Source organism: Anser brachyrhynchus (assembly GCF_964034855.1).
Source record: "Anser brachyrhynchus genome assembly, chromosome: 1".
Taxonomy (NCBI): Eukaryota; Metazoa; Chordata; class Aves; order Anseriformes; family Anatidae; genus Anser; species Anser brachyrhynchus.
Window position 1 is genome coordinate 45360351 of NC_137694.1, and position 12068 is coordinate 45372418.

General features: G+C 37.9%; 1 protein-coding gene across 11 annotated transcripts in view; it reads right to left on the reverse strand.

The window, feature by feature from the left end:
* Nucleotides 1–12068, reverse strand: part of CNOT4 (CCR4-NOT transcription complex subunit 4) — a 90419-nt gene that overhangs the window by 16875 nt on the left and 61476 nt on the right. For 6 of the 11 annotated variants that reach the window (XM_080595599.1, XM_080595604.1, XM_080595596.1 and 3 more), the window contains 6 exons: nt 11420–11545; nt 8575–8708; nt 5443–5598; nt 2825–2882; nt 2293–2542; nt 45–542 (listed from right to left, as the gene is read on the reverse strand). In XM_080595599.1, the coding sequence (XP_080451725.1) occupies nt 45–542; nt 2293–2542; nt 2825–2882; nt 5443–5598; nt 8575–8708; nt 11420–11545 (1222 nt within the window). The remainder of the gene's footprint in view (nt 1–44; nt 543–2292; nt 2543–2824; nt 2883–5442; nt 5599–8574; nt 8709–11419; nt 11546–12068) is intronic. The other 5 variants (XM_080595598.1, XM_080595606.1, XM_080595597.1 and 2 more) reach the window with 3 other exon arrangements.

Below are 12068 nucleotides of genomic sequence, written 5' to 3' on the forward strand. Positions count from 1 at the left end.
AAGCACGCATTAAGTCATATTCACGGCTGTCCTGATTCACCTACCTGATATAGGGATCCCTCCCAGACCTGTGCTGTGTTGTGGTGGGAGATTCAAGTCCAAGAAATTACTATTTGAGGTGGGATTTGCTGTGTGGTTCAAGTGCATGATGCTATTGCGTGGGAAGGCCATCCAAGGATAGCGAGCTGCTTGGCCTGGAAAACTGAAGGAGTTGTAAACTGCTCGATGCTGTTGAAACTGTGGGAACCTCTGTGGCATGAGTGGAAAGGTGCTACTGAGAGAGTTGGCATTTGCGGGTGCAGCAGGATGCAGAAATCCAGAGCCTGGCCCTTTGGCAGTTGTAGTGTGTGGGGTAGGGTTCTGAAGAGATGTGGGCGAGAGGGAAGGTTGGTCTTGGACTGACAGTTCCTTCTCAATCAGGTCTGCTAAGGCTTTGCGGGTGATGTCAAAGGGGTCAAACCCTAAGTCGTCCTCTTGCTGTTTGGAGGAACCAAACCCAAAAGCCGCTTGCCAGTCTGTGGAGGAAGATACTGGTATAGTTTCTGTTGGAGAGGAATAAGATTTAGAACAAGAATTAGTATTTGTCCATACAAAAATCTCAGCCTCAGTGTAATTTATGTCGCCAGTTTTATCTTTCATGTAATATTTCTTTGTAAATTCCCCAAAGACACACATCATTTTATCAGCTTGGAAATCCATTTTCAGACCAGACTGTAATAGATTTCTACTTCAGCTGAAGTGGCAGAACTAGCAAGCAGTAGTTTTATTACAGAACTGCTCCGACTGCACAAAAGCTTTTGTAAAATAAGCATTTTTCAGTAAAAGCAGAGTAGAAAGAAACCAAAAGACATTAGGACATTCTTTCCACCCAAATTACTGGGGAGAAGTGTGACCAGAGTTTAAAGTTGTTACTCAGTTCAGTATTTCTCTTTAAACATTAATGCTGTGCTTCAACTGTGCTGTGCAAAGAACTGCGGGTGGGGGTATTCCCTCAGATACTTTTGAGTAGTGGTTAAAACGTATTGTCTGCTATTATGACAAAAGCCAAATTCTTATGTATGCGCTTTGACTGAACAAAGGAAATAAGAAACTACATTACAAGATATTGGTAAATATTCTTAAGCAGCATGGCAGAAGAGTTGGTCTTCCCTGCACTTGCAATTAGCACTTCATTTTATTATAGTGTTTAAGTTTCTTAGCTCAGGTTCAGAGAATGCTGATCCTATTTTCACCATATTTTTCCTTAAAAATTGCAGTGAAGAAAGCTGATGAGTACAAGGTACTATCACTTACAACAACTCCCTCTGCTGGCAGGGAACCTGGACTGCTGCTTTAGGTACCATTAAAATTAACTTCAGCATCCTCTCAGAAAACAAACCTACAATTTCATTTTCAGATTAAAAGTGTTGGTAGGCAGGCAAAAACCCCTGTCCATCATACTTTTACTTTAATAGCAGCCATATATTTTGTATCCATTATGAAACAAGCCACCTGGAAGTTGTCTCCCACTGCTACTTAATCCTCACAAAACTGGTGTATATAGTACTTTAGCAGCAGGTAATTTTCTTGGTAATATTATTTACAAACAGGATTAAGACATCGAGAAGGAGATGAGCATTAAAAGATTAGCCACTAAGTAAAATGCTATTCTATCCCAAAGCATCATTACGTTTTATTTATTACTGATCTTGTTTCATTTAATTTTTGAACACATCCCTTAGGTTTCTAATTTGGAAACTAAAAATGATAACCATTCCCAAGACCATATCAATACTCCTAAAATGATGTTTCATTCATGTGAAGTGGTATTTTGTATCTTTCAATTGCTGCAATTAACTGTACTTTTATCTCTTCTGAATATATATAACCTCACTTCGGAAAGATTAGGCAGCTTCAGATAACCATGCAGGATACTCTACAGAAAATTTGAAATTCTACTGCATAGCTTCTGACATTGGAATTGCAGATTATAAACAGATTAATTTTAGTAACAAGCCTGTAGCATTAAATACATGTCACTCACCCTATTAAGCAGACACATGGCTAAGAAAAACTAAAGCACTCTGAAAATTTAGCCATGCGGTTTGAAAGTTCTGTAAATTTTCTTTTAGAAAAAATTCTTATGTCAGTGCAATTCAGTTATGCTGTAGTAAAACATTTTAAACATTTGTGAAGTGGTGGAAAATTATATAAAGCATACCCTAGAGTTTTTAGTTCTACAGTGTTCTAGGCATCAGCTGCAAAAAGGAACCAATATAGAGCAGTGGAAGCTGGGTACAGAGGTGTGCGTACCTGATGTGAAGAGGCTCTGTGGTTCTGGTGCTGTAGGCCAGTCATTTGAAGTCTGTGGAGAGCTGGGGAATGGAGGAAGCCCACTAGGGATGGGGTTAGGGTGCCGAAAGTTGTCAGAGAAGAGCGACTGTGATTCTGTTACAGCCCCTTCAAAAGGGGACCGTGCACTGTGATTAGATGAACTGATGGGTATGACTGGATTGGGTTTTGTTAAACCAGGCGGTGGTGAAGGTGTGTCACTGTTTGTTATCTACAGGCAAAGGAGGAAGAGAGACAATTAGGTCCTGAGCATTTATATACAAAATATTCTTCACTAACAGTTGAAAAAAATCCTCAAAGCTATTGGCAACATTTCCTTTAGTTAATATATAGCTCAGTACAAGGTTTAACACTAAAGCAACTCGGCAGCAGCATACTTTTGTTTCGATTAAAGTTATACAATACTTCAGAAAGTATTTCCTTCTCAAATTACAAGTTGTACCAAGCCAAACAAACTCAATTCTTATGTTCACAGCATTTATCTTTATCTTACCTGCTGGGAGCTGTCACCATTTCCTATACTGAGGGAATCTGAAGGTTTGTCGATAGGGCTGCAAAAGTGGGAGGGGGAAAAAGTCAGTAAGTCACTCAGGTATTTAATGTGAACTTCAACATTTGATTTTGTAGTGATAGAAAAACCTTGAAAGAAAAACAAACCAAAATTAAATTGGGAGAGATAAGAAGGAAAGAAGTCCAGTATTTATTAGACTTTATTGGAATATTTATGATTAAAAAATTTGCCACAATATTTCTTCCCACCACTCTCCACTCTGCTTGTTGACTCCCCTGTTATGGAACAAAAGGAAAGTTTTAAGTGTCTTCAGAGTAACTCTTAGCCACTCAAAAGCCAGGACAGTATACATTTGTTGTCAGTTCCATCTATTCTACTATTGGAGAGAAAGTTGGGTTTTCTAAATACTTATGTTGTCAGTTCCCACGTGAGTCCTAAATAAATTTGGGGAGAGATAAGAAATTAAATTAACTACTTAATCCTGGTGGCAAGTCAAGCTTTCCATCAGCCTCAAAGCTTTAACTAGCAGAAATTAGTTCCAAGGTGAGAAAACTGAGCTTTGCGATGATAGAAGGGAAAAAAATGCAGAAAGACAATACAAAAAACTGTCAATAAAGAGAACTGAAGGTGAGGTACAGTAGAAAACCACTTCAGAAAGCTATTCACAGGGAATTAACATGACTCAGCTAAAGTGGCATACCTTTGGATTCAAGATTTCACAGGCACTTGTGAGCAGCCGTAGTTGTACTAAATACAAAACTAATGGTGTTTCATTAGCGTAAGCTCAGACAAAAATCTCTGCTTTGCAACTTAAAGATATTTTCATTTAATCTATTGTAAGAAGAAGAGATGCACAAGCATCTGATTACACAGCCCAGAACACTAGTCCTACAGACAAGGACTAGAAGAACATGAACGTGATGCAATTCAAATTACAGGCCCAATCTGTTAGTGCAAAATAAATATAGATATATTTTAACTGGTTGAAGACTTCAGATTGTAGACAAGTTGCAGTAGCAAGGGCTGTTTGAAAACGAAGTGTGATACTGCATAGAGCCATGTAGCAAGGTCCAAAATTCAATTCCTCGGGTATTTGTTCTCAGGATGACTATCTAAACCCAGAAAAATACATTCTTCTTCGTTGTGAAGAAAGTGTTTAAGTGTTACCCATTAATAAAAACAATTCTGGGGCAAAAGAACACTACATTGGTATTTCATAAAGGTAACTGAAGGTCAAATATATATGACTACAGAAGAAAAATCAGAAGATTAGTTTTGCAAACAAGTATTAGTCCAGTGAAGATTTATAAGTGGTTGAACAGCACGAAGAAAGTTCTTCCACTTGGAAGAAAGTTCCCTATGTCAGTAATTTCTGAATACCTACAGCATAAGAATTTGCTGTAGACGCTTCATTAAATCATCCTGATTGTAGAGCTGATGTTCCAAGTAAGTTCTCTCTCAGAGCCTTTGACAGAAAGTCACAACACTGCAGCCTAAAGCTATGCAACAGACAACTTCTAATGATGGCCTAAACACCGAAAGACAATGTGTATTATACTTGAACCTGCTTAAGCAGCCTGTAATCCTAAGATATGCTTTCAGTCCTCAAGAATGAAGATTCATTAGCCATTAGTCACAACATTTACCTATATATAGCACATTCTTTTCAAAAAGATGAGAAGGAAGCTGCATGTCACTACTGAGATGCAACCATAGGATCTCTGTCCATATCTCAGGCAAACTGCTACTAAAATAAGGTACCATTTTCAGCAGCACTCAGTGTTAATGCATCAGCTCAATATTCATTTAAAATGAAGATCAGCTCTCTAATCAGCAACACCACCTCTTGAAATATTAATGTTCACCTTGTTATTTTCTCATCTGACCTCTGAATAGGCCCAAACCAGTATGATGCAAGGTGGTCCAATAAAAACAGTAACAGCGTGACTGCAGACTGCTGTAAGTAAGTGCAGGTAATACTCATGCAGAAAACACTAGTTCTATTCAAGGGAGGCACCAAAAGAAGAAAAAATATCGGTTAACAATGAAGAAGTTATTGCAAGTAGATGAATTACATCCTCTGCACAAAGAAGGCTCAGCTGAATCCGCTGTGTGTCGTTCCTATTACTGAGCGATAATCAGGGAACCCTTACCTCTGCAGTTGTGTTTTTGGAACACACCACAGCGAACAGATGACAGATATACAGCCCTAACGTTCAGGTTCCTTCTCTTGAAGCTCTTCCAAGTGATGTCTCCTGATATATAGCCACTGGCATGCTACTTGTGTGGAAGCTTTTGTACAGAAACAAACGGCTTGGCATTGGCTGGGACCACGGCCCTCTGCAAGCAGCTAACACAAGCTGCTGATGCCTGATTATGCAGTTCCCCTGGGCCCCTACCTGTACCATCACTACTTTAGAGTTCTCCTGCAGCCTGCCAACCAGTCTTTTTGACATGGGCTAGGCTAAGCTTGGCTTTCTGTGACCTGATCAGGATTTCAATCCAGCTCTCCAACCAGAGAGACTGGAGAATCATTCCCTCCACACCAGTCAGTGAGAGAGAAAGTACGCTATCTGAAGTATAAAAGGCAGCACAATTACCCGAAATCTGAGTCTGCACCATCTGGAGTCATGTGTTCTGGGTCTGTGCCATTTTCTAATATAGGAGGCGTTTTCCTGTGTTCCATTGTTAAGCCGTTGGCTGATTTACTTGAACTCTGTAATGATGGCCAGGCATCTTTGTTATTACTGTTCAGTCTGAAAAAAGGCAAGAGTGGAAAAAAAAGAAGAGTTCAAGTTATGAAGAAAGTGTTTTAAAAATTGTAAGCACTGAGAAAATGAATCCTTGTGCCAGACAATCCATAAGAATAGATTTATCTGGATAGTATTTCTCAGATTTTAAATGGTGATGATTTCAAAAAAAGAATTGGGAGGCAGGGAGAGGAGAAAAACTGGGCAGAGCTCTCCATTTTCTTCACTGAATAGATAGAGCTCCACTGCCAATGCTGAAGTCCAAACATGTCCATTCGAGGGGGGGGGGAATCCATTGACAGCTTCAAGTATCTAGGCCTACATACACCTCATTTAGAATTACTGGCTTTATCCCCTAGGTATTTTTAAAGGTAGTTTAGCTAATGTTTTACACTTTAAAAAATCTTCTATATTCCAGGACCTAACAAGCCTGGCAAAGACGAGGCTCTGTTTTATTCCCACATAAGAGTCCACAGCGTTATTAACAGACCATGAGACCAGTCAGATGAATGCATTGTTCATTCAAGTTACTGCTCATTTCATTTCCAGTTTTAAGCCGTAATTACATCCCTTTTTAAAAATTACATTTCATTTCAGAGAGAACATTCAATCTGGAAAAAAGTTCAAACGAAGACTCGAAGCTAAAGTTATCACTGAAAATAGTTATGTTTTATACAAACTGAAGTGGGCTGAAATATCTGTAACCAAATGCATTCAAATAACATTACCATCCAACAACACTATAAGCTAAAAACTTGATACAAAGATTTGTCTTCACTTTCTCTAGTTCTTTTCTATTACCTTCAGCCTTTCATTTGCTTCAGTTAGGATGCTACTTTTAGTGTTTGGGTGCTGTTGTCCAAGTGCTGTATTCATAAGGACTGAGCTTTCAAAAAAATTTTAACATGTTACTCTTGATGCCCCTTTCATTAATGTTCTTACTACATGGTCCCACATGTTCTCTACATATTAAGTCAAAATGTGGAAGTTCCCGTAGCTGTTTTATACTCCAGATAAAATTGATATTACTAGCTACCCTCAAATATCAGTTAGTATCGTAAGATTTGCTGTTCTCACATACCTACACTACAGGCAGACAGATGAAAACTGACTGATTTACAGATCTCATCCTTGCTTTGCACATATTTGAACTAGAGATGAGTTAATCAGATATTGAGCAATGAAGACATCCTGTTATCAGCTGTGACTCTCCCCCTTGCAAGAGGGAGCCAAGTAACGAGACTTTAAATCCATTAACAGATTTAAAATATACTTATGTCCACTGCAACATAAAGTCACTTCTATACTAAAGTTAATTTTGAAATGTCAGTTAAAAATCAGTTTTATAACCAAAATGAAAGGTAAAGCAACAATACAGGTTTTCTTTATTTTTTTACTTAAAAGTTCAAAGCTGTATGCACCTCAAGAAGACCAGCAGGTGCCTAACCAGTGTTTCTACTTCTAGCATAGTAGAGCCTTCATTTTGGTTCTTCCGGAAAGGAGACTGTAGAAAAAAGGAGGTTGATCTGTTTTAAACATGGACTCCAGTAGTTTTAAGAAAACGCAGTCATTGTTACTATTAAGTGACACAGCAAAAGGCGAACACCCATGTACACAAAGTTGCACTGAAGGATTTTAACATTTGCCTTCAGCAGCAAGAAAAAAGTTCTGCCAGTAGGAGCTTTCAAGTTAGATCACAATTGTGAAAAAGCATTTATGCAGCGCTGAAGAAATTCTATTCCCTACTACTGGATATTTGTAATTAAACGTCTACTATTTAGAACCCAGCTACTTCTCCGTTCCAAAGTGAAACGGATATTGCACCACAAATGATAGAATGACCACAGAGTTGTCAGAGCCTCTGACAAACTGCCAGACCTAATATCACATCAATGAATCAGGAAAAACGAGAACCTAACTGGGTAGGAAGGTGTGAAGGAGAAACATTCACCAGCTCACAAGCTACGTTTTGTACTGATGAGATGGGACTCATAGAAACATTTCAAAATCCTAGCGGTAAGAAGAAATGCACGCTACAACCCACAAGATGGTGCCCAGCCATCAGCAAAGAACAGATTGTATTGTAATGATGACGCTGAGGTGATGAGAGAAATCAGCTCCAGGCTGACTACTTGTTGCCTTTAGAGGAACATGCCAATTTTTCCACAAGTGCTAAAACGTTAGCACCACAGACCGGCCAAGCTCCAATTCATAATTACTAATGAGATTACTATAGAAAAAAAGGAACTTACTATCAGTTTTTATGTATCTTAAATATAAGACCTGAGCAGGTAACTTACATGAGGACTGATAACCTTAGGCTTTCATTCAGGTTTGTATGATTGTACTCATATGGACAGAAATCTTTTCATAGCTTACTGAAAATAAACTACTTCAACGAAATATTATTATAACAAACAGTAGTGCTATCCACAATTAAAACAGTGAAAATAAACGATTTAAGTTTACTAGATGAAGGCAAGAAGTCTTTTATTCACATCTCATGAATTCTTAGTCAAAGAAAGCGATCATTTCAGTTTCCAAGGTCTTTACACCAAATACAAGAACTGCACTCCAAGTCATGATATGAAGGCACAATAAGAAACATGCAGCAAGGCAATAAGGTGTCTTATACTCAGTTGTGAGTAGACCGCATTCATCTCCATCCCAAAAAGTTAATGTCTGTTCTTTAATAATCATTACCATATGTACTTGTGCAAATACGAAATCAACGTTCTTCTTTAAGACAAGAGTGATCCAAATGCAGAAAGCAGAATCTTTTTTTAAACCACGTTAAGACTCAGTATTAGAGCAAAGCAGTGTGAATACCTCTAACTTCACGGGAATAAACAATATTCGAGTTTTTCCCATAACACACACCAAAAAGAGCAGGCAACATAAGGGAAGTAATAGGAACAAGCACGTTTTCTGTGGAATAACTGAAAAGAAAGCATTGTCAGGTAGTCCAGCATCAGTACTTACGCATCGTACCTCTGCAGTGCTGTCACTTTGTTCTTGTTCTTGTCAACTGTACCCGTAGATAACTGAAGAAAGTTGGGGTTTAATTTGTATAATTCTTGCAGTAGTTTCTGTTCATATTCCTGGTGCTTACCCGCCTATAAGGAAAGAGAAACTCACAATAAATGGACGCTAATTTTATACATTTGTAAATAATCCCAAGTTAGTAATTGATCTGTACCACCTTAAGAGGTCAACTACTGACAAGCTCCTAACAAATTAACGCAGAGGCAAAAACTAGCATCTCCTACGTGTCTCATCTAAATTCCCAACTTCACCTTTACTAAAAACACAATGCACTTTTCAACGATTGCCAAGAAAGCAATATGAAATGGAAAAAAATGTAAGTAGTGTAACAAGGAACAAGAAAGGAAGATTCACATAAGTAGCCAGGGTCCCGTGCAAAACCAAATTGCTGACCAAGGTATGTAAGCCTATCACTTTTAACTGGCAGCCGCATCAAAGGACTGACAGACTGCCACTGTAACTGACTTCTACAAAAAGGGGTGTAGAAGAGATCCTGTGAACAACAGACTGCTGAGTTCAACCTCCATCCCTCATAAGATGACAAATTCCATCTTAAAAAAAGTAACGAAAAAAAGACAGAAGTACATGGATAAACGGTCTGTTGACAATGAGTCTGATCATCATCTCTAAAGAGTAATCCTACTTCACTGGTACGGAGTTTCATGATGGTGTCAATAAGCAGCAATACAGAGAAACCATGAGATTTTCAAATAATCCTTTGCTAAGATTTCACACCAAAAGGTTATTTACAAAGGTGCCCTGGGATAAAGAAAAGGTTCTTATATGGTTCAAAGATAGAAATACAAAAAGAAACTGATAACTGGATGCAGAAGCAAGCAATGAGGACTGATGACTGGCATCAGTTTTATGCAATGTCATCAGTCAGCATGAGAAAGAAGTGAACAGCAAATTCTTTGCTGATGATACCAATCTCTTTTGGGCAGTAAACTACCGTGCTGGTAACGATGAACTCCAAAAGAAACCCACAGCCCCCAGCATACATGCAAAAAGATAGCAAAGAAGCTTCACCACAGAAACAGGTCAGGTAACACGCCTAGGGAAAGTTAACCTTTTAACACCTACACTATAAAAAGTTAACCTATCCTAACACCCTATTGACCTCTGAGCTGGCTGTTAGAACTGAGGGAAGAGATACTCAAGTCACTGCCAACACATCTCTAAAACCCCTAGCTCGTTATGCACTGACAACCAAACCCAAAAATGTGCTGGGCATCATTACGAAGGGCACTTAAAGGGATTATCATTGATGACTACTATATTAAGCTTTGCTGCCCCTGCATCATGAATATGACGTGTCTGGTCTCTGCATCCTAAAGAAGGCACAGGAGATACCAGAGAAGGACAACAGAAGTTACTACAGAAAGGGAGAAGCTGCTTTACAAAAGAAGTTTAAACAAATTGCAGAAAATCTGCAATTTGGGTAGAAGGCTGAGAAAGGTAAAATCAAGTTCTACAATATCACAAAAGTAATGACTAACATAAATAAGGGGTTTGCTTTTAGCAAGTACTGCAATGCTACAGCTAGGGGACACTTGACAAAACTGACCAGTAATCAGTTTAACACAGGAAAAAGAAAGTGCTTTAGAAAACAGTGAAATTCTAGGACTTGCTGCCACAAAAGTTTGTGGACTTGATGGTACCAGTAGGTTCAAAATCATTTAACTAAATTAACGACTGACGACTAAGAAACTAAAAAGCCTATACATTTCTGAGGGTATGCTCCTGTCTATTAACATGTAAGTGGTGGTAGAAATACAGGGAAACAATCAGAAGTAGCCTGGTTTGCAAGGTCTCCTTGAATTTTACTTACTCTTATCATCTGAGACAAGATATAAACTGCAGGGACTACTCATCTAACCCAGCAGGATATTTTCTTTAATTTCAGAAAGAAATAGTTGAAATTCTCAGAAGTAACTGCTGTTTTGTGAAAAAAATGCTTAGATACAGACATTCTTCTTTCCTACCTCAAATGAGACCAGCACATGAAATAAAATCTACTTGTACAACATTTGTGCTAGCACTGACAGTGTGGACCACCTCCTTCATGGTGAGACCACATGCAAAAACTAACACGGACGCATGGCTGGCATACTTAAGGTTGAGTTTAAAAGCTTTATCATACCTCATGTAGAGGGGCAAATTCTAAAGATTTCAGAATGCACCACTACTGAGGAACTAAAGCATTTACTTGCTTCCCTACTCCAGATAATTATTTTGCTGTTAAGATTGCCATAAAAAACTGTATCAGTATTTATGGGCTACTATAGTTACCTTCAGTATTATATTTTCAAATGTTTTCTATACCCTTCACAAGCTAAGATGTATCAGAATTCAGATAGCACGGTCGAGTCACAATACGATAGTTAAGCCATAACTGACCACATACACAAAACCTACCAGAAAGCCTAGATCTGCAACAACCTCTTTTATAGAGATCTAAAATAACATCACCTCACACTGGTATGAAGAAAAGGCAAGTAGTTAACTCAAGTTTACATGAATTCTTGATTAAGAGTTCCTGTTTTTGTCTCAGCAACGTTTAGAGGACTTCTAGCCTTTCAAGGCAATGCACAACTAAAAATTCAGCTAACCGCACAATTTCAATATCTAACTGGTGAAGCACCTAAGTACCTTTTGTAACTCAAAAATCAATTGTGCAATAACATTCTGCAGAAGACTACGTTATATAAATAAAGGACTAAATTGTACACAAGAAAATACATATATGCCTTATTTCATGCGTTTCCTAATTATTATTTACCTGCATCTCTTCTTTTGTGAAACTGGCTGCTTCGTCTCCCAGCTCATGTAGATACATACAGTCTGGTTTTGGACACTGCATATTTTTTAGAAAATAACTGCAGTATTTTGTTGTACCTAATGATGCCTGAAGAAAAGGAAAATATTCATTAGCTAAACTAAGCACCAAAAGGTAAGGATGCCATTTACAATAGAAGGAGAAAAATGCTATATTTACAAAAAATATAGCATCAAGATTTAGAGTTCTATCATAATGCATTTTTGATGCAGATGGACTAAAAAGTTCATCTGTAAGAAATCCATATGGTTAAGCATTAGATAATTAAAACGTATTTCTATTTTCACATAATCTAAGCAAACACCAAAATAAGAGCCTCAGTAAATATTTGGCTCCTTATGATTATGAATGCAAACAACAAATAAAGTAGCTATAAGTTTGTATTACATTCAACTGGTTAATATTCTTTAACAGGGTCAGGAAATGACTATTAACCAATTTTCTGTTGCCCATATAAGCATTTATATAGACACCAAGAAGAAAAAGATTATATTTCCCACAGAGGCTTTTTTTAAAAAAAATACTTAAAATCATATGACATCATAGCATTAATTTTAAGATGGCTGAGCACAGACCATCACATCCCATTGAT